This window comes from Dioszegia hungarica (assembly GCF_025882075.1).
Source record: "Dioszegia hungarica strain PDD-24b-2 chromosome Unknown MKK02contig_5, whole genome shotgun sequence".
Lineage (NCBI taxonomy): Eukaryota > Fungi > Basidiomycota > Tremellomycetes > Tremellales > Bulleribasidiaceae > Dioszegia > Dioszegia hungarica.
Window position 1 is genome coordinate 30870 of NW_026515767.1, and position 21241 is coordinate 52110.

The following is a 21241-nucleotide window of genomic DNA, read 5'->3' on the forward strand; positions in this document are numbered from 1 at the left end:
CGACGCACGTACAGCGAGTGGTCCGAGGCCGTCCGAGTGAAGCCCAGCTCTCTGAGAGTACGGTCCAGCTCCCGCCACCAAGCTCGAGGTGACTGCTTTAAACCATACAGCGCCTTCTTGAGCTTCCAGACCATGTTGGTCCCCTGCTCGAACCCCTCGGGCTGCTCCATGTACACCTCCTCCTTCAAAGGACCGTAAAGGAAGGCAGTCTCGACGTCCATCTGGTGTACCTCGAGGTCGTGCTGAGCCGCCAGAGCGAAGATGGTCCGCAGCGTCTGAAACTTGGCGACCGGGGCGAACGTTTCGAGGCAGTCCGACTCCTTCTGCATGTCTCCCCGAGCCACCACTCGAGCTTTGTGACGCTCAAGCAGTCCGTCCATCTTGAGTTTCTCCTTGAAGACCCACTTGCTCTTGAGGATCTTGCCCCGAGCTTGCGAGCGGGGGACGAGGTCATAGACGTCCGCCTTGTCGAGCGAGCCCATTTCGGCCGATCCCGCACCATGCCAGAGCTGGTGATCCGGGGAGTTCATGGCCTGACGCCACGACGTCGGCTCTGCGGTGGAAGAGGTTTTGGTCGCGAGTGCGACCAGCTCATAGGGGGAATACGGACTCGGCCAGTTTGGGAGGTGCTGATCCGAGGGAAGACAAGTTGGATCGTCCGGCCGGCCGAGGAAGTCTGCGAGTTCGGCCTCGTACTCGTCTGCTGCCGAGGCAGCTAGCCCGAAGTGCCGACCGGAGCGGGTGCGGGGGCCAGGATGGTCGTCGACGAGGTCTGGTGAGGGTGCTCCATCCCGATTGAAACGAGGATCCGGCTCGTACGCCCATCCCCTACCTCCCACTGCTTCAGGACCATCGTCTGCTCCCACATCTCCATCTGCTCCCACTGACTCGAGCTCATCTGCTTCTCCCGGGACCTCCTGCTGATGCTGCGCCACTTGTGCCGGTCGGGCTGGACGCCCGAGACGAGGGATGGTCGAATCTTCCCCTGTTTCGTCTGCATCGGTGGGAGGACCTGATGCTGGCGGAACATTGACATCACGAGTTTGCGAGGACGGTCGGACGAGCTGGAGGAAGGCAGTGTTGAGTTCGGCCAATGAGGGTTGAGCACGAAGTAGGCGCTGCGCCGAGACCGACTCGTCGAAGGTGACATCGCGTGACACCTGCACCTTCTGCTCCGCGACATTCCACAGCTTGTATCCCTTCTGCGTGGCCGAGTAACCAAGCAGTACGCAAAGTACCGCCCGCGGGTGCACTTTGCTCTCCCGCGCCTCCTTCCTGATCAACGCCCATGCCGCGCACCCGACGACACGTAAGTGTGATAAGTCTGGGCGAGAACCGAGGAGTGCCTCGAAGGGGGTAGACTTGCCGAGCGAGCGAGATGGAGAGCGGTTCTTGAGGTAAACCACCGTATCCATCACCTCTGCCCAGAGCGATAAAGGTAGATGTTCCGAAAAGAGGAGACCGACGGTACGCTCGACGATGGTGCGGTTTGCCCGCTCCGCCACGCCGTTCTGTTGGGACGAGTAAGGCACTGTCGTCTGATGCGTGATGCCGAGCGACTCGAGGTACCCGTTGAACTCGCGAGAGACGAATTCACCGCCGTTGTCGGTTCGGAACACCTTCAACTTTCTCCCTGTCGCCCGCTCCTGCTGCACCAGCCATGTTTTGAAGCACTCAAATGCATCCGACTTCCGTTTGAGGAAGAAAGACCAGGTATATCGCGTCCTGTCATCCACCAACACCATCATGTACTGCGCCCCTCCCACCGATGTTACACCCATCGGTCCGCAGAGATCCGAGTGGACTAGATCTAAGACGGCTTCAGCTCGAGTTTCGCTGGTGGGGAAGGGAGGGCGTACGAGCTTGCCCATGATACACCCCTCGCATACGCAAGAGGGGTCGGTAATGTGTGACCGAGCGATAGAGCAGCCGGTGCTGAGTTGGCCGAAAAGGAGTTTCATTGATGGCTCGGCGAGGTGGGCCATGCGACGGTGCCACACGGGCCAGCTGGCCTTGGATCCGGTGGGCTTGATACCGACCGACTTGAGCGCGTTTGGCGAGGTGGAGTCGACCGAAGCGGGAAGGGCGAGCGTAATACCGTTAAGCTCCGGTAACTTCCTCTCCGTTCCGAGGTCCGCCAGGTACACCTTATTGACCTTCCTGGCGCCAAGGACATACTTCCCGGCCTTCTCGATCCGGCATTCTCCGCCCGAGAATATTACCGCCGCCCCGTTTGCGTCCGTCTGGGACACCGAGATAAGATTGAAGCCAAGATTGGGGATGTACAGCACGCGCTGGAGGGTGACCTTCACGCCGAGCCGATTGAAGAGAGCAATTGACCCAAAGGACGTAGAGGTGAGAACCGCGCCGCCGGCCGTTGAAATTCGGACTGGCTGAGGGAGCGGCCGGATATTGAACATGTCGGTATCGCTACCGCTCATGTGCTCGCTAGCGCCTGAATCAATCACCCAGCAAGACGAGTGAGTCAAGAGAGCGACCGAGGTTGCGACAGTTCCGGAAGCGTCGACCTGAGCCGAAGCGATGAGGAGGACTTCTTCCGGCGACGCGTCCGTGGTGGGCACCGAGACCGTAGCGATGGCGGCCGTCTCGGTAGGAGGTGCTTGGACGGCCACGTGAGCGGAACCGTCTTGACGCTTGCCTCCTTTGCCGCGATCCTTTCCCCGCTTCCCCTTTCCGCCCGATTTGGCCTCTTGGGGAATCGGGGCAGGCTGAGGGCATTTGAGGACCCAATGGTCCGGAGATCCGCACCGGAGGCACGGGCTTTCCGCGCTCGGCGCCTTGCCCGCCTTTGCCAGCGCCGTATAGAAAGCGAATAGATCGCCGTCCCCGCTGGGAGTCACCGATGCAGCAGCCGCGAGGGCTTTGGCCGCGTTACCGACCCGATTGAGCTGACCGGAGTTGACCTGAAGAATTTTGATCTTCAGGGCCTCGGCGGTGAGGTGGCTGTCGGTGGTCCATACCGAATCGACGAAGGCCGCGAAGCGCGAGGGTAGCCCGTTGAGGAGGACGTTGATGAGGAGCGTATCGAGGTTGAAATCGAGTACTTTCAGCTCCCGATACTGCGACTGGACTTGATTGACCCAGTTTTCGACGTTGTCCGCCTCGCCGCATTTGTTGTCGATGAACTGCCTCCCCTTGGCAAATGAGTACTGTGGCCCCGACGTTCCGTAGATGCTGGCCAGGTCGAGGTAAATGGACCGCGCCCGGAACGGCCCTGTGGAATCCAGCAAGTCGATGTGTGCCGTGAGGATCTCCTCATCCAGGGTGGTCAAAATGGCAGCCGCCAGTTTCTTGTCCGTGACATCCCACTCCTCCATATCCTCCTCCTCTTCCGGAAGTTGCGCCTTGGGGTCGACGAAGCCGGTAGCACCGGACATGGAGAGCGCCAAGACGATCCGTTGACGCCATACCGTGAAGTTTTCCATACCGATTAATTTCGGGACCCGCTCGAAGTTGCGGGCCAGGCTGACTTGGTCGGTCATGGCTGCCGAGGAATGAGGAGTGAAAGGAGGGGAGAGAGTGTGTGTGAAGGACGTGTGTGTGTGAGTGGTGTGTGGGCCGGACGGGACGGTGTGTCGGTCGGGTTGCCACGGTGTGCTTGATTTCGTAGTATGCCGTTAAAAGCAGGGTCTCATAATCTGATGAAAACCACCCAAGGTCGCTGACTTTCGAACTAGAGCTCTTCAGTCGTATGTAAAAGCGATTCATAAGAGCAGACTTACCTAGAGCTCTTCAGTCGTATGTAAAAGCGACAAAGACTCTAGGAACTACAAACAGGCTGGCCTATATACTGCGCTACAATGTTTAGATCTATGGTGAGACAGTGAACTACCTAGAATGAGTCATTACCCTATCAAGACTAGTCTACAACACAAGCGAGACATGGAACCACCTGCCACCGCCCTTTCAACAGGCTGGACACTGATCAGTCCATCACCATGCGTTCCAGACCGTCCAACGGCCCAAGTATGGTATCCAATGGCACAGTGGGGGAAGCAGACACTGTCCTTGTTGTTCATGTCGATACGAGTATAGCTCGAGGGTCAGCGTCGGAAGGAAGCAAGCTCAAGTGCAGTGAAGTCCCTCGTACGATGGCGATCTCGGTGTGTGCCAAGAAACGAACACTTGGGCGCGTCACTGCTCCTACGATCGCGGAGGAGGTGAAGAAGGTTGAGCAGAAGAGAGTGTACAACAAGCGACTGAGGTCTGAGCAGCGGAGACTTGGGGCCTCTGCGGGCAGATCAGGACGAGACTGGTGATGGACGATTTAGATCACATGGGTGGCGTTGAGTTTGCGTGTAGATGTGCAGCCTGTGAAGCAACTTTGAGGTACACTACATGCAATGATATGGCTCGTATATACGGACAGTAGAAGATGTGCAGTTGCAACCAAGGTACCAAGTAAGTGCTAGCTAGATAGCAGTTTATGAGTCGCACCCGTCAGCCCTCTTCCCTTGGAAACCTCTGTGCATTGTGCCCATTTCATGATCTCGATGCTGCCTAATCACTCTGCACTCACTCTTCGCAAGCGGCCGGCGCCCTGGGCGAGAGAGCGTGACCGTCACAGGCGTGCGCTGTCGTGGGGGCCTGTGTCCAATTCTCATTCCCCCATGGCAGAGGCAGGCCGGTATCTAGCAGCCAAGCGGCGACTTTCATAGCTCCATGTCGGACGATGCACTTGTGAGTCTCGCACATAATCTTTGCGCCACCAACTCCTTTGTGGCGCAAGGAAGTTAGCGAGCTCGATGGCTCGATTGCGGGCAAGGGAAGGGTCACTGGGCTCGATTTCTGACCTTCTTCCTAGAGGCTGTTGTCACTGGCATGACTGTCTCATCTTCTGATGTGCTGCATACTCGATTAGCTGTATACATTTCTCTCGCACTCGCCCGATATGCTGACCGTCCCAAATTCTGCAGAGAACCAGGTCGAAGCTGTTACCGGAGCATGCAGCGACCAGTACAGCACGAAAGACTCCTCCCGCCCCGCCACCCGAGATGATACCCTGGCGGGATGGAACACGGCGGGTTTGGCGCCCTGGCCTGAGAGCCTCGCACTTCCCAATACAATCAGCTACTATACCTACGGTGCTTCTCGGAGGGGGAGGCAGGAATTTGCCACCCGACCGCCTGATGATCCTCACCACGTACGTTCCCTCGTTCACTCCACTGAGCGGTAGCTTGTCGCAGGATCCCTGGCCTCCATCCCGCCCTACTCCGAGTCCAGCCATGAACAATGAGCCGATGAGACCGCTCTTTTGCCACCCGGACCCAAACGAAGAGTACGCCTCCTACCATGGTGATCGTACTGCAGGCGGAAGGTCAGCATTCGCAGATCCGCCGTCCGCCCCGACAGAAACGGGAAGCAACGGCAATCCAACTGTGCAGCCTGAAGTCTCGAACCTGAAGACTGCCGCAGCGACTCGGCGTCCGCTTACGGAGAGCCTGCGCTGATGAGCCATATACCTGACTTTGCCACCTCACCTCATATGACGCCTGGCACCGAACAAGGCGTGGAGCGTGGAGACGACAAGGATGAGGATGAGCAAGCTTTCCGTTTCGATCCGCCACCGTCTTCCTCGCGATCCTCATCAAAGCTGCCGCTGACTCTATCAACAGCGAAAAGAACTCGGGGCCGCAAAAGGGCCTCTACCGTTCACTACGACCCGCTCATCGCGCTCCGAAAGAAAGAAACGGGCCGAATCACTCCAGCGGAGGCTGCAGCAGTCAGGTGTCGTATTTGCCGCTGGAATAGGGGACCTGATGGACTCTCGATCCCCCAGTACACTGCAATTTCTGGAGAGCGTAGAGCGACAGGAAGCAGAATTTAGTTTGCGACGAAGACAGCAGCCGGACCTCGGCCGGTCTGACGCCACCAATCATGGTCCGTCAAGTGACCAAAGTGCAGAATCCTGCGATACCGCGGAAGAAGGGGATACTGCTCTCGTGATACATATTGTCGGATACAGTCATCTATACGGGAAGAGGAGGTCGGCGTCGGTGCTGGACACTCTGAAATGTAGTGAGATGTCTCGCGCACAGGCAATCTCTCTGTGCCCCAGCAAAGGACCTCGCTTCGGGACGGCCCCGATACTCACGGACGAAGCTGAAGAAGAAAGGCTGAGGGCGCGGAGACTGAGCAACATGACGCGCCGAAGGCTACTGAGGGGCAGAGAAGCATCACCTTGAGTGGTGTTGTGCAATTGTCTGGACACCAAGACGTTAGGCTAGGCTAGTGGTCCGCTACATGCTCGTGTTCCACTGTTATGCACATCGATGAGAACGCTTTATGAGCAGCACATGTATATACTGGGGACGACAGCTTTGAGACGACACGGACGGTAAGCTAAATAGGTATTTTGCGACACTTCTTGACCCTTTTCCACCTCCTCTTCCTTCCCCTCTCCGCCTACTTCCTCCCCAATCGCTCCTCGTAAGCCGCCCATCCCTCCTTCCTGTACCTCTCCGCCTCCTCCTTGACCTTCTCCTCCCCGCCCTTAATCCCATAAATTCCCCTTCCAACAATAATCACATCGCACCCCGAGTCATAAACCACCTCCCTCGGGGTCCTGTACTGCTGCCCCATCTTGTCGCCCGCCGAGTGCAGCCCCACTCCAGGTGTCATGACCAGGAAGTCTTCCCCTTCCTTCGCTCCCTCTTGGTCCACGCGCGACATGGCGATGAAGCCAACGACGAACTCGGGTCCGGCCTCGCGGGCCATACGGACGGCCTCGCGGGTGTAGTGGCCGGTCGCGAGGTTGTCCTTGCTTGACATTTCGGCGAGGAGGAGGAGGGCGCGACCGAGGGGTACACCGACGGAGGCGAGGCCGGAGATAATGCCTGGTCCGGGGAGGGGGTGGGCGTTGGTGAGGTGGGACCAGGAGGCGATGGTGTGGCTGCCGGAGGCGTATTGGAGGGTGACGGTATTGCCTGAGAGTCAGCTAAGTCCGAGACAGATATTAAGCACTGGAGGGTGAGGCAGCTAGACTAGGATGGGAGGGAAGGAGTGAACGAGGAGAAAGCTAGAGTGTATTGGGAGGTCCGTGAAAGGGGGGTGGTGAACAGAGCTTCTCCACCTGCGCGAGACACTCTGTACTCACCGATATCCGCAAACTTGCGGTCCTCAAAGATAATAAAGTCCATCTCATCCGACAGCCTCGTGATCTCGTCCACGAACGCCTTTGAAAAGTCCGAGATGATGTCGCAATGGGTCTGGAAGATCAGCTCGAGTTCCAGGTCCTGGCCTCCCCTCGCTCTCGCCATCCCGCCTGCTATCCTTTCCTGAGAGCCTCAACTCACCTTGACCATGCAGACGCTCTTTCCGACCCTCCTGACCACCTCCAATACCTCCTCCGCCGTCGTCACATCCACCGACACGCAAAGGTTGGACTGCTTTCGCTCCATGATCCCTAAGAGCCGCTTGGCTGTGGGGTTGGAGTGGAGCTCGGCGCGCGAGGCGTACGTCTTGGTGGTAGACGGGTGCGGCGACATGGTGAATATTAATTGGACAAGTGATATCGACAAAGACAAGGGTGACCCCAGTGGATAGCTTCTTTATAGGCAAAGGACCGCGGAGACGGGCGAGCTGCTGAGGGGTCGGTTGCGCAGGACAAAGCGGGGTTGGAGCTATTCCTGGCACGGACGAGGAGGGCGTCAGCTGGATACTGAGCGGCGTCCCGAGCAGAATTGTACGTGCGGATATGATACAGGCCAAAGTAGACGGGACAAGACGAAAGGAGGATGACGTGCAAAGATGAAACCAGATCTTCGGCCACCCCTGTTCAAGGCACGATCTGCTCCGCATTCCTTTTCCCTCGGCCACCCGAGCTGGTGTCCAAGCAGTCATCATTGCATCTCCCGAGGTATCATGACGGCTGTACTCTATACAGAGCTGATAGTCAAAGCATGCGCATATGAGGAGCAGGGCTGGCTGTTCACACCACCACTGGCCACCACCGCTCTTGACGAAAGAAAAAGTTTGAAACTGGTTACGTAATTACTTTCCGGCTTCCAACGGAACTTGCGTCCCTCCACCTTGTCCAGCCCCCGCCCGCCTCGATGCGGTGGTTACTGCTCGCCATCTATCACACGTACATCATGTCCCCATCGACAGCTGCTATGTCCGCTCTCTCCCTCCTCCGCTCGAGGCTCTCGGCAAATCTTGACCAGCTCAGTCCAGAGCTAGCGGAAAAGTATGGCCCGTTCTGCGATATGAGTGAGTACGCGCTGACTCGTATGTGTGCCAATGCTGACAAGCCTAGCGAGCAACCCGGCGGTACTAGCTGCTCTTATCGCGAGCGATACGCATATAGAAGATGTGCGAAGAGCTGTTGCAAGAGCTAGAACCGAGGCGGAGGGAGACATGGATGAGACCATAGAGCTGGCTATAGATATGCTGGTGAGTCTAGAGCCATACGCCTCGGCACCCCTCTGGTCCGTGCTGACATCAGGTTGTGACGATATCGAAACTCACACTTGACCACCTGACTGGGCGGGTACATGCTCAAGTATCCCCTCGACACGCCCTCTCGGTCGAATCTACCATCCTCCACGCCCATCGCCTCATACGCCTCTTTGCCTGGGACGGTATCTCTCCCGGCCGCATATGTCTTCAAATCCCAGCGACTGGCGCTGGAATGGTAGCTGCCGCTCAGCTCGAAAAGTCAGGCATACGGACTTGCGCCACCACAGTCTTCTCCCTCCCTCAAGCCCTTGCAGCGGAACAAGCGGGATGTCTTTACGTCGCGCCTTACTTCAACGACATGGCGGTGCTCTTCCAACCTGGCACATGGAGGGCGTACAACGATCCGGGGATGGAACATCCTATGTCCGGCGTGATAAGGGATATCGTGGATGCGTATGAGGGTATGGTGCAGAAAGCGGGCAAGGGGATCAAGGGACACCGGCCAGAAGTGATGGTCATGAACCTAGTGACGCCTGGGGAGGCGCTGGCGGTCAGCACGCTGGGGGTGGACCATATCAGCCTGTCAGGGAAGGTGATGGAGGAGCTAGCGGGAGGGAAGAACGAGGCGACTTTTATGCCGGAGGTTCTGGACGAGCATGAAGCGATTCTGCAGCCAATGGAGCTGGATGATGAGATGGGGAGTAAGAAGGCAAAGGGGAAGGGGAAAGAGAAAGGTAAGCTCTTCCGACTGTCTATGCTGCTAGCTCAGGGCCTTATGGCTGACCCGTTATCAGTGCCGGTGGCCACCATCCCCGATACAGACTGGTTAGCGGACGACGGTGCTGCGCTGGATGAAGCTATACGCAGCGACGAGGAGGTCAGCCGGAAATTGGAGTATGCCGTGAAGTAAGTCAGGTTCCATGTTCGCTCGCTGGGTACGGAGCTGATGGGATAGAGCTTTCGAGGAGTGCGAAGCAAGAATAGCAATAGTCATTCGGCAGATGCTACTGGCTTCTTAGATTTGGCGGCAGCGAGTACTCACGTCCGGACTTGGGTGAACGGGGGGGACGAGGCTGACGCTGGAGTACGGTCTTGTGCTGATCCTGCTCATCACTCATGCGCTTCCGGCTGTTGGAACTACCTCGCTTGCCCGCTCTATCATCAGGCGGGAAGGGGATACTGACGCCCCAGCGACCACCTGGATCATGCTTACCAGAGCGGAAAGGCTGCTTGGAGCACGCAATCTCGTTCTCTGCGCTGCTACCTGCATAGGTTAAGCACAGCATATCCCCTGATGTACCGCCCTCCCTGGATCTACCCCGTTTCCAGGAGTAAAGCTGATACGTGTCTGACATGCAGTCCTTTCACGCTGTAAGTGCTAGAACTCACGATCGGCTCTAGAATGTGCCCCAGACTGATCCTTTCTCAATGGCGTGCTGAGCCTCTGGGTGTGGTGTATACCAGCACACTGGACGCCTTCCTTGGTGTTGCGCTCTGGCATTGCCACTTACACTTCCCACCGGGTACCCCAAAGTCTCACTGATTATCCAGTTCATCACACACCTGCAAAGTCGCTCAGATCTGCCCTCACAGCCATGGTCCACAACATCAAACTTTACAACGGCCGGTACCACCACGATGACTTCGTGGATGCCACCATCGAGACCCCGTTTGCGACGTTCGAGACCGATTCTGAGGGACTCACCTACAGGTCTGGAGTCGACAAGAAAGCGATCTCCGGAGACTCTCTCTCCATCGCCGTCACCCAGACCGGCGTGAGCGTCGACGGCAAGGACCTCAAATTGTCAAGGCTCAACAATGTCCAGGACGGTGTCAAGATCATTACCGAAAACCATTCCGCTCGCCGCGATGGGGGCTCTGGGGATACCAGTACTTCCTATTATCATTCACCAGGCAGCCCGCTAGATCCGGAGCAGCAGACAAGGTTCGACGAAGGGATGCAGAATCTGTGGGACGGCTTAGGCCGGATGGGCGGGGGCTTCGGGTTTGGGACTGGGGCGTGGCCAGGGATGAATACTGGAGGATGGGGCGCCGGGCGCCGGGGAGGTATGAATCGGAAGACGACGAAGTCTCGCACCTTCACGTCTGGGTCAGTCACGATTTCGGTAACTCTGGGCTGTTACATGTATGTTCTTCGCTGACGAGCTTAGTACCTCTGCTCAACACGGCCATGTCTACCAAGAAGGGAGCGACTTTTCCAACATTTCGGGCAACAATGGGATCATGATCGGGAACATACATACCACGACTGGAGGATCTGCTTCTCAGCCCATGACTGCCGATCAGCGAGCAGATTTCCGAAAACTCATGGATGGTGTGCGGAAGGTGACAAGAGGGGCGGCAAGTCTAGCTGCAAGTGTCAACGGCCACAACGGGCAAACAGGCAGACGGAGGGGACAGGGCTCCAGGGGCGGTCCTACCCACACCTTCGGGTAAGTCATCTGTCCATGAGAGCCACCATCTATGGCAGCTCTGAGCGCGTCAAATCTGACGAGCTTAGATCGGTCCAAACCAATTACTTTGGCACGAACGTCCACGACGCGGATGATGGCGATGATGACGACGATGACGGATGGTCCTACGAGGACTTCGACGACGATGACGACGTGCTGGACACTGACGAAGAAGATGCGCCCTCTCAGAGACCGCCAGTACCGACACAGAAGTTCAAGAGCTAGAAGTCGACATCTTGGATGGAATGGTTGAGAGGTTCGAAGTGAACTGATCAGGCCGCAGCAGCGTTTCTTCCCTCATCTTTCGGGGTTTCACAGTGCTGTTTTGACGCACCCATACGGTGATGATTATCATCATCTATGTCCGTCATTTGTAGAAGTAGCATGAAGTCATGAGTGTCCATCCTCCGTACAGGCCCTTCCCTTGCCTTGTGGTGTACGCGCTACGAGAGCTGCCATACTCGCTCCGCCACACTCCGCATTCCTCAGAGGCTGATTCTCGGATAAACCATGTCGCCCGCTCGGCCGAAACTTATTTGCCTCCGAACTCTATCAGATAAGCGAAACTCCCCCTTGAGGCAATTTTCACACTCAACTCCTCTTCGCATCTCTCGCTTGGAACACGCAATGGCTCGGAACTTCATGCGAGGGCGGTCATAACGCGGAATCAACAGCTCGAGGCATCCGGAGCCAAGTACAGCTCGGTCGGGTTTCGGACGAGCAAGTTTTCGCTTGCTATCAGATAAAGAGGTAAGCTCACTTCACTGCTCTACCTCATCCGCATCTATATCTGGGACTTGAAACTAACCGCCCAAGATGACGACCCACTTCAAAGCCCTCGAAGGCCTGTCCGACGTCTCCGACAAGAACTCCTCGCCGGTCGAGGCCCACCTATCTACTCTACCCGCTCTCACTCTTACAGGCGCGCTCGCCTCCCCCGCCCAGAACGTCGACCATGATACCAAGGCGGAACATGACGACGACACGTCTTCCGAAACTTCGGCATACATCCCGCAAAAATACCGCTGGATAGCATTCAGCATGATCATCTTCTTTGCGACTGGAAGCGGATTCGCCGAGGGTACCCTGGGGCCGCTCAAGAGCACGCTAGTCAAGCAGCTCAAGATCAACAGTATGTATCGTGTCAGTAGTTCAGGCATAGGGATTCCCCGCGCTGACATTACAGATGCGCAGTATGGCGCTATAGCGTCTGCGGATAACCTCATCAATACGATCCTACCCATCATCGGCGGGATTGGTATCGATTATTGGGGTGCTACTTAGTGGGTCATCCCGGTTGCCATGATTGCGGAGAGTGCGCTGACGACTCAGTGCTGCCATGCTTTCGAGCGTGTTCATCCTGATCGGCAACGTCATTGCATCCTCGGTACGTCTACCGCATACTCGACATTGCCTCTCGAGACTGTAGCTGACCAAAACAGTCCGCGCATACCGGGCACTATCAGCTACTCATCGCTGGACGCGTTATCGCCGGACTCGGATCTACCGGTATGTCCTCATCCCCTTCTATTCTATGCCTTGGCTGACCTTTAGTCATCGAAGGAACCCAGAACAAGCTCTTTGCGCATTGGTTCTCCGGCTCCTACATCGCCTTTATTTTCGCTCTCGATATCGCCTGGAACCGAGTCACCACTATCTTCTCCCGCGCCGCCGCGGTGCCCATGTCCCAGATCAACGGATTCTGGGGTTGGGCACTCTGGATCCCGACCATGGCATGCGCAGCCAATCTGGCGCTGTGCATCGCGTACTGGGCGTTCGAGCGGAGGGTACCGGCCGAGTACCGACCGAGGCTGGGGCGGGAGGCCCGCAAGAAGGAAGGTTGGGACAGGAGGCGGTTCGTCGCGGGATACTTGACCAAGTTGCCCAAATTCTTCTGGATCTTGTGCGGTACACGTGAGTCTAGGTTCTGATCTTTTAAGCGGGGTATAGCTGATATGGCAGAGCTCTTTCAGAACGCCGCTGTCTCGGTCTACTCCTCCAACCTTGCCGACGTCCAGACCGTCACCCGCGGCACCTCCACCCTCGCTGCAGGCTACAACTCGTCCATCCAGGGCGTCATCCCCATCCTGCTCACACCGCTCGTCGGCGCCTTCTTCGACAGGTACGGCTGGCGAATGGCTTTTGTGTCGGGCACCGCTGCGCTGTATATCGTCGTCTTCGTCCTCATTGCTTTCACCAAGGTCCACCCTCTCGCGCCGATCATGGTCAGCTCGTTTGCCCTCACGAGTAATGCTTTGACGTTCATCGCGGCTATACCGGTGCTGGTGGGGGATGACCGATATCTTGGGACGGCGTTCGGGATCTGGAAGGCTTTCGTGAGTCCTTATGGGTGCTCAACTCAGGCCAGAGCTGACTGTACAGCAAAACTGCAATACTACTATTCTCGAAGTTGCCGCTGGAGCTATCGTGCGTTTCTTTCCCCTTCTCCGCTCATCGCTGCTCCCATACATCTGCGCTCTTACCTCACATCCTCTCTCTACCTCTCATCAAGCTCTCCGTGCTTGGGACCCAGTTGACTCCTACAGCAAGACCGCACCCCTGGCCAGACATACGACCGCGTCTTCTACCTCCTCATTGCCATCAAATCTGTCGAAGTCCTTTGGGGACCCGTATATGACATCCTCGACGGTCGATGGCTCAACCACTCTCTACGCAAGCCCGAGCAGGTCAGGCTGCGGATGAGGCGAGAGACGCCGGAGCTGGAGGGGTGGAAGGTGTCCAAGAGGGTTTTGGGGATTGTGGGCGTGCAGCTGGGTTGTATGATTGTGGTGGCTTGGGTGGTGAGTTCCAAATTCTCAGCTGATGCTGCAAGGTCGTGGGCAGGGCTGATATGCCAGTTGTATATCGTATACTCGCTCGGGACATAACAGGTCTGCTCATCGTTTGGCGAGGCAGTGACTTGGGTCAGCAGTCATAGGTGAAGTATGCACAGAGTATTGGATACTCACACTCATAATCCATGACCCGTACTTACTTTCCCCTACCGGTATCGGGGAAAGGCTCGTCCGCTTTTTTTTGTTTATGGGGAGCGGGGACAGTAGACAAGGGGCTGTAGACCCCCAAAAAATACTCGATCGGCGCTCCCATGGTCCATCTGCAAGCTGCCCTTTGACGTGAACTTGCGTTCGGGCATCGGCGTGCACGCTGGATCACGCCATCGCAAAACTACAGATCTCGCCGTTCCCTTGATCCGTAACCCACCAAGCCCGACTAACAGACCTCTTGCACGATCACTTGGTTGAGATCCTTTCAAGTCATGCTCCAAGGGGTCCCAATCGAGCATTTCCTACTTCCCCTGCGCAGCGCACGCACGACCCTTCATGGCAGAGGGGCAATGAGACTCACGAGTATCAGGGGGATATCTGCTTCTGATAGACGCTTCACCATCGCCAAAAGCCCGCTGGGTATCCTTTTATAAGCCCTTCGACGATCTGGCCGTTGGTGATTTGTACAGCCCACGATTGAAATACGGTGCTCACTCAGGAGTGAGTCAGTGACTCCCTTTCATTGTGAGCCCACGAGAAGGCGTGATGGCGTGATCGTTGCTGCTTCACGTGCTCTCCGGCGATCCTTACACCCATACGACCTACAAGGATCTACAAGGGTGGCATTGCACGTCGCAGGGCCATAAAAGGCTCGCAACGCCCGTCACAGTCACAGCGTTGTTACACTTTTGCCACCCACCACTTGACAAGCAGAATTCGCGCAGAACTTCACGCAGAACTCACACTACTCGAGTATGTCAGGCAATTTCTTCATCAACGAGACCACGACAGGAGTGGGTCACAGTGAGTCTTTCACTCCCCCTCTTCTTGGCTTACAAGCTGAAAGAGGGCTTGCAGAGACCTACATTGACAATTGCCGCAACACGTGGATGTCGCCGAGGATTGAGTCGCCCACGGCCCCTTGTGGCTCTCTCCGAATGGACGGGATGGGAACATACATCGGCGGCAAATGCTGGGCACGAGGTCCGAGTCACAAGGTGGAGATCAAAGCTGGGAAAGTCTGGCTGGACGACAAGGTCCTTGCGGGGGTTACAATCCCCCCCGACGCCGACCTCAGCCGGTTCTATCCGACACAGTCAGGTGCCCTGCGGAACAGCCAAAGCAACAGCAATGCCCATGGTTGGAATGGTATTGGTACCAGCAGCAACAACAGTGACACCAGAGAGGAGACAGGTCAGTCGTATGCCCATTCTGGAATCATCGGACTCTGTCTAGTCGAGATTGCCGGCGAGTACTGCAGGCCCCAAAGCTAGACTGACGCCACAGGCTACGAACAGCTGTTCGAGAGTCTAACAGGCGATCCAGTTCAGGTACCGTCCCAAGGTCTCCCACCGGCTCCCGTCAACAGCAGCGGCACGCAAGTACGCCTTCAAAGAGCCCTCTTCAGATGGCAGCAGAGCAGCGGGCGAAGAGAATTTGGGCAGACACTCAGGATGCGTCTTCGAAGCGGGCAAAGGAGATCTGGGGAGACCTAAAAGCCTGTTAGTTGGTTGTTAGATCCGTGAGGAAAGCGTCGAGTCGCGCTTACTTGGCAGACCACATGAACGCCGGGCCAGCTTTTGACTTGTTCCAGACAATCCAGGCTCAGATCGGCCAGTCGTTCTGGAGGCTCAGCGACGAGAAGATTGAGCGTGATGATGACAAGGAAGACTTCGGCCACGTGCAATTCGGCGACGACAAAGTGTCTCTCTCGTTGAGTGCGGCCAGTGGCGAGTCGGACATGACTTTCAGGTGGGCTTCCTGGCTGGACGTCGTGCTGACGCGATAGACGATTCAAAGAGAACACAGAGCTTCGGGCGCTGACCACGGCAAATGTGATCGGCATGAGCATCAATGAGGCCGAGACTCTATGAGCTTGTATTCCCTGTACTTGAGCGAGGTGGCCTCGACTGACACTGTGAGCGCGAGAGCATTGGAGACCGCCTGTGAAGCTCTCAAGGCTCTTCAGGGGAGATCAGGCGGGGCGTTCACGCCAGATTTGGCACTGGGCAACGCGATGACAACTGCTGCAGGCAATTCCAAGGGGGCAAGGCAGCTCTCGCAGTGATCGCCAGCGCCGTGCAAGACCAACAGGTCATGTTGCACCTGCGAAGGTGATGTTATTCCGGACTGTTGAGTACGCAGCTTCGGTGTGAGCTGACGTACACAGCACCATGGCTGGGCTGCGCAGTTACGTGGCAATGGTCAAAGCGAGGGGCGTCACTGATCTCGACGCTCATCAGACCCCAAGTCTCGCAACGGCTACCGTGGACGGCGCCAACATTGCCGACCCCTCGGGAGGCAAAGGGGACGGCGAGTCCATCCTGTACCTCATCAAGGAAGACTACGACTCGTATTCATGGCGTGTCGCCAGCATGACGGGAAAGCTTCTGCTTCTGCAGGATCGGATGGCCGAGAGGGCAAGGTCTTGATGGGGTCTCGGCTTCGAACTTGGGTGTGTGTCTCTGTGTCTGGCTCAATAGATTATCGTTCTTGTTCTGTGCATAGCTGATTGGACTTGCTGCTTCTTCGTATGCCTGGATCTGATATTGTGAATATGCATCTGTTTTGCTGTGAACCTAAGCTTGCATTTTGCCGGACTGGTGAGAGAGGACCCTGAATCAGCCGATGATTGGAAGCCCGTCACTGATTCCTCATGAAGCAGCACCCATCAATGACGCCACAAGTGTCGGTCGGGCAATAGCTGTAGTCTGTAACGGCCGACGATGTGCGTTCTAGGTTCAACATCAGTATAGTCTGGCATCAGCAGGTATTAGTAACGCTAACGTCCGAATTCGACAGCGGCCGTGGTACAGCAAATATACAACTCTACCATGGACCAAAATCCGTATGTCTACCAGTCACGCTTTAAGCCAATCCCCGATACAGCTGAGAGAGTCAGCTCGACCCACTGCAGTCGATGTTCTTCACGACACTGACCTTCTTTCCCCGTACTTCCAACACTTGCGAGCGTACTCAGCGACGCCGACGACGGCGAGTTCGGGATTGGTCTCAACTTCGACTGTCGTCCCGCCATTGGTTCGAGCTATACTATCAGCGTTGTTCCCTTCCCTTTGCCCAGCTCTCCAGCCTGAAGCTTCCAGATCCGCCTAGACCATTCCGGCTGTATCCCACCCCTATTGCGTCTCCCGAACCCTCCGATCCTAGAAAGCAGAAACTAGACTCACCCGCTTTTTGACCTCCTTCAATACCTTTGTGACCGGCCTCCAAGCCCCCACTCCCTCCTTCAACTCCTTCAACTCCCCCGGGAACAGATCCTTCACTTCCGGACTGTCCACCAGCGCGCGCATAATCCAGGGGAGTTCGTATTCGTTCCGAGTATCTCGGGCGGAGAAGGGCTCGATACGTAGGGCTTGTAAGGGGGATGACGTCGGGGAGGTGGGCGAGGAGGGCGAGGTTGCAGGTGATATATGGTGGACAGGTTGTGACGGACCGGATAGGAAGAGGTATTTGACTGCGAGGGCGTAACATTGAGGTTCTTCGTATGGCGATGAATGGCCCACACCTGATCGTCAGCTGTATCGCTGATTCCCGCATACGTAAGCGGGGATGATGGGTCAGCTGGACTTACCCGTCAGACTCCCAGCAGTAGCTTCGCTGAGATGTTCGATGAGGCGCTGGTCGTCCAGCCCTGCATTCCGGAGCATGAAAGCAAAAGCAAGGAGGTTGGTCATAAAGTCGGTCTGGGAGTAGCTTGCCCCGTCGACAAAGAGGGCGCGGAGGAGGAGTGGGTGTGTGGCGGTGGAGAATGAGGCGCCATATATGGGTACCTGCTCATCAGCTGCTGCCTTTACAAGATTTCCCCCTTGACCCCTCATCACCAAGGCAAGCGCAACTCACAACTTGGTCGTTCAGACTAGCCAGCAACACCACCTTCACCCCATTCTCCAAAACCATCCCCAATGCCTTCTGATACGCCACGCTCACGCCACTCGTGCTCTCCTGGAACTCAAACAGCTCCCTCGCCGCCGCATTCTCAAACCACTGGAGGTATGGCTGAATCACATTGCTCGTCGAGATGCTATACAGCGGGCCGAGATGGACGCCGCACATCGCCAACATGCAGACCTTCTGGAATCCGCCTTCGCTGCCGGGTGGACTCGTCTTGGAGGCGGAAGAAGAGAGGGGGGAGAGGGGAGATCGACGCCGGGCCGATTCGGGGGGTACGAGACCGACGGGTCCGAATGCCCATTCGCACCGACCTACGGCGTCGGCGTTGAGGGGTGTCCGGATGTGGCCTTGGGCGATCATGCGCGAGAGGAGGTGGGTGGTGACGATGCAGCCTTGGGAGTGGGCTGCGAAGAAGATGGCGTCGGCACGGCGGAGGTCGTTGATCCAGGCGGGATTGGAGAGGTAGGCTTTGTACAGGCTCGAAGGTCAGCTTAGGATTCCAGATCAGACAGAAAGGAAAGCTCGAGCAAGCTCACCGATCAACCCGCGAATCAATAGTACCCTCGCCTTCCAGCGGCATCAACGTCAACCGGATCTCATCCTCGATCCCCTGCTCCGTAAAGAACTGCTTGACCGCCGCGCCCATCATATTGGCGAACTTCTGTGATGTTCCGGTAGGTTCGCCAATCACACTGGTACATCAGCCATAGCACTACCGCGCCGATATTGGACACTGACGAATTGAGCATCTTAGCAGGAAACCTATCTCATCAGCTGGACCCGGATCGATCAGGCAGGAACAACTCACCAGCCATGTACACCGACAACAACCACTCTTCTGACGTTCCGCCAACCCTCATCTGCATCCCCACCTCCAAGTCCAATCCGTCTCGGTAAATCCCCACCGACACTTCTCCCCTCCTTCAAACCTCTCGTCTCCTTTTTGCTCTCATCCTCCACTTCCACCGCCTTTTCTTTCCCCTTGCTCTTATCCCCGGCATACACGTAACTCCCCGCAACCGATAATGCCCGCCAAGCCAGCGCCGACGTCGTACCCGCCGCCGGGCCCTCCTGTGCCGGTGACTGTAGGGGTAAGAACGATCTCGGCGGCCTATCAAACGTCGTTGTAAATGTAGGAATGACGAGATTCGGTTGTTGCGCTGGAATAGATAACGGAGTGGGAAGAGCGGAAGACTTGACGCTAGCTGGTCGAGGGGAGGAGGTGGGTGCGCCTTTCGGATCGGGTATCCCTGGTCCGGCCGTTTTGGGCGATGAGGAGAGAGGAGTAAGAGTACCAGTGGGGCGGATGGATGAGTTCGATAGGCGTTTCCCGCGGACGGTAAGGGCGGCCGAAGACGCTTTGTTGGGGATAGTCTTGGGAGGTGGCATCTTGTCCTTGTCCTTGTCCTTGTCGCCTGCGCCCGTCTTCGTCGCCCCGATCCCTGCTCCTGCTTGACCGGAAGACAGATCCGCAGCTGGAAACTCTGGATCCGCCGATAGATCCATCACCTCCTCTTCCCCCAGCTCGCTGCTGTTCCGCCCCGCCCCCGTCTGGCCTGACCGCACCGACCCATCCGTCACTCGTTTCTGAGTGGAGCGGTACGCGAGATAGCTAAGCCATCCCGTTGTTGAAGAAGAAGAGGCTTTCCGAGCCATAGCTTCCGATGAAGGGACGAGGTCCGGTGTGGAGAGGGTGTCGGAGTGAGTTGATAATGGCGAGGGATTGGGAAGACCTGGGATGGAGGGGTTGGGCGGAGCAGAGGGACTCGAGGAGGTTGGTTCTGGCCGTTGATCCTCTGTTGGGCTGACGGCTATCTCGGTGGCAGATGGGACCGCGGGAGGGTCAGAGGGGTATGTACCGGGATGTGACGGCGTTGCGGAGTCCAGTGACCGAGAGACGGCGATTTGGGGAGCGACGAGGGAGAAGAGGATTGTTCCCCAGCCTGATCCTGGAGCTGTTGGTGGTGATGGATTGTCGGTGGATGACGGCGCTGAGTCAGCGAGTTTGACTGCGACTGCGGCAGGTGGAGCTGATGCCGCCGTAGCCTCGGCGCGGGTTGCGCTATCCGTGTCTGCCCCAGCGCTGGTATGAGGGAGATCATGAGCATCGCTAGCGGACGCAGCGGCGACCTCGCCAGGCGCGTCTGGGACGAGAGGGACGGTATTGTCATCAGAGGTCGATTCGCCCGGAGGGAGTGGAGGGGCGGAGGGGTTGCCCCAGATGTATGACCGCCAGCCGCCTGGGACGGGCAGTGACGCCGGTATGGAAGCTGTTTGCGAGTCGGCCGCCCGAGCGGGAGATGGTGGTACGGGTACGGAAGGAGGAGGAACCGAGACCGATGTCGGATCAGACGAGAGAAGAGGTGTAGATACGTCATCAGCCGTTGGGAGCGACGGAGCTGGCGCCGGTACGGGGTCCGAGGGTGCCTCACCGCCATTCTCCGCCGTGACTTCAAGCGATGCCGCCTTTGCCTCGCTCCCTTGACCGTTCCGTATAGAAGGGGCAGGAGAGGCGGTCCGACTCCACCAGTTCCGCCGATTTGTCCGCCTTGATATGGTCGCTGCTGGGATGAACGGTTCCGGAGGTTGGGCTGATGGCGGGTCGGGTGGGATAAGGTCGGTTGGTGATTCGACGACCGGTGCGATGGGCGCTGAAGGACCAAAAGGTCCCGATGTATCCATTGTTGGCGCCGATGCCTCATCAAAGCTTGAAGATACTCCGACCGCAGCATCTCTCGCCTCATCGTCCCTCGCCTTCCCCTTCTCTTTGTCCACCATCGACCCCGCGACAGAAGGTGCCCGTGACCTCGGAAACCCACTGGGAGCATTCCACCTCAGCCACGAGCTGGACTGCTTAGGATTCAGCCGTCTCGCCGCCATCCCTTCCCCTACTGATCCCTGCTCCATGACTCCGGCAATTGGATCCGGGGCTGATGATCCCATCATCACCATATTCCCCTCCTCCACCTTGTCCCTCGGCGTCGACGGACCCGCCTCATTCACCTCCTCCTCGATTCCAGGACTAGTCACTCCACTCCCATTCCGCATCGTCCGTATCGTCGCCGAGCTGCTTCTCCGGCTTCTCAACCCCATGTCCTGCCCACCGGCATTCATTTGCCGGGCGAGGGCATCCTCGCTAGCGAGCGTACCTGGCCGAGAGGGAGTTGCGCCATGCGAGAGGGACGGATCGGCAAAGATGACAGAAAGCTTAGGATTGGAGGCTTTACGGACAGTAGGAGGTCGGCGAAGGGAGAATGAGGCGGGCAGAAGGGGATGGCGCCGGGTGGACCCAGCGGGGGTCTGGGTGGCGGAGGTGGATGATTCGGCCGAGGGCATTTCTGCTCGATCGCTAGCGAGCCAGGCTAGTTCATTGATCTGATAGACAGCGACCGCTGCTCGTATCCTCTCTTTACTTGTGCTATAGATGTA

The 21241-nt window shown here is 57.2% G+C and overlaps 8 protein-coding genes across 8 annotated transcripts; 5 read left to right on the forward strand and 3 right to left on the reverse strand.

Annotated features, from left to right (window-relative positions):
* Positions 1-2900: 2900 nt before the first annotated feature.
* On the reverse strand, positions 2901-3503 carry MKK02DRAFT_21837 (uncharacterized protein; the record flags this gene model as incomplete). Its single annotated transcript, XM_053086472.1, has 1 exon — positions 2901-3503. A coding segment is annotated over one exon (603 nt), but the record flags the coding sequence as incomplete, so codon positions are not given.
* Positions 3504-3959: 456 nt separating this feature from the next.
* MKK02DRAFT_31044 (uncharacterized protein) lies at positions 3960-5848 on the forward strand (the record flags this gene model as incomplete). Its single annotated transcript, XM_053088199.1, has 7 exons — positions 3960-4063; positions 4097-4276; positions 4405-4422; positions 4680-4701; positions 4883-5164; positions 5208-5338; positions 5437-5848. The coding sequence occupies 7 exons, from the start codon at positions 3960-3962 to the stop codon at positions 5846-5848; spliced, it is 1149 nt and encodes a 382-aa protein (XP_052948495.1).
* Positions 5849-6426: 578 nt separating this feature from the next.
* On the reverse strand, positions 6427-7508 carry MKK02DRAFT_41740 (putative orotidine-5'-phosphate decarboxylase; the record flags this gene model as incomplete). The annotated part of the gene is made up of 3 exons (XM_053091685.1): positions 6427-6947; positions 7118-7229; positions 7317-7508. 3 exons carry the CDS (start codon positions 7506-7508, stop codon positions 6427-6429), a joined length of 825 nt encoding a protein of 274 aa, XP_052948496.1.
* A 606-nt stretch (positions 7509-8114) lies between these two features.
* Positions 8115-9440, forward strand: MKK02DRAFT_41741 (aldolase; the record flags this gene model as incomplete). Its single annotated transcript, XM_053091686.1, has 5 exons — positions 8115-8232; positions 8279-8415; positions 8468-9155; positions 9216-9327; positions 9377-9440. The coding sequence occupies 5 exons, from the start codon at positions 8115-8117 to the stop codon at positions 9438-9440; spliced, it is 1119 nt and encodes a 372-aa protein (XP_052948497.1).
* Positions 9441-10016: 576 nt separating this feature from the next.
* On the forward strand, positions 10017-11120 carry MKK02DRAFT_41742 (uncharacterized protein; the record flags this gene model as incomplete). The annotated part of the gene is made up of 3 exons (XM_053091687.1): positions 10017-10531; positions 10593-10874; positions 10943-11120. 3 exons carry the CDS (start codon positions 10017-10019, stop codon positions 11118-11120), a joined length of 975 nt encoding a protein of 324 aa, XP_052948498.1.
* Positions 11121-11711: 591 nt separating this feature from the next.
* On the forward strand, positions 11712-13783 carry MKK02DRAFT_41743 (major facilitator superfamily domain-containing protein; the record flags this gene model as incomplete). The annotated part of the gene is made up of 9 exons (XM_053091688.1): positions 11712-12027; positions 12082-12178; positions 12228-12282; positions 12338-12404; positions 12450-12809; positions 12858-13231; positions 13278-13322; positions 13442-13696; positions 13754-13783. The coding sequence occupies 9 exons, from the start codon at positions 11712-11714 to the stop codon at positions 13781-13783; spliced, it is 1599 nt and encodes a 532-aa protein (XP_052948499.1).
* An 872-nt stretch (positions 13784-14655) lies between these two features.
* Positions 14656-16332, forward strand: MKK02DRAFT_41744 (uncharacterized protein; the record flags this gene model as incomplete). Its single annotated transcript, XM_053091689.1, has 6 exons — positions 14656-14704; positions 14759-15094; positions 15188-15282; positions 15354-15402; positions 15457-15652; positions 16071-16332. The coding sequence occupies 6 exons, from the start codon at positions 14656-14658 to the stop codon at positions 16330-16332; spliced, it is 987 nt and encodes a 328-aa protein (XP_052948500.1).
* Positions 16333-16754: 422 nt separating this feature from the next.
* MKK02DRAFT_21843 (uncharacterized protein) lies at positions 16755-21148 on the reverse strand (the record flags this gene model as incomplete). The annotated part of the gene is made up of 9 exons (XM_053086474.1): positions 16755-16946; positions 17089-17426; positions 17493-17691; positions 17762-18290; positions 18349-18504; positions 18551-18574; positions 18621-19606; positions 19646-19858; positions 19943-21148. The coding sequence occupies 9 exons, from the start codon at positions 21146-21148 to the stop codon at positions 16755-16757; spliced, it is 3843 nt and encodes a 1280-aa protein (XP_052948501.1).
* Between the last annotated feature and the right edge of the window lie 93 nt (positions 21149-21241).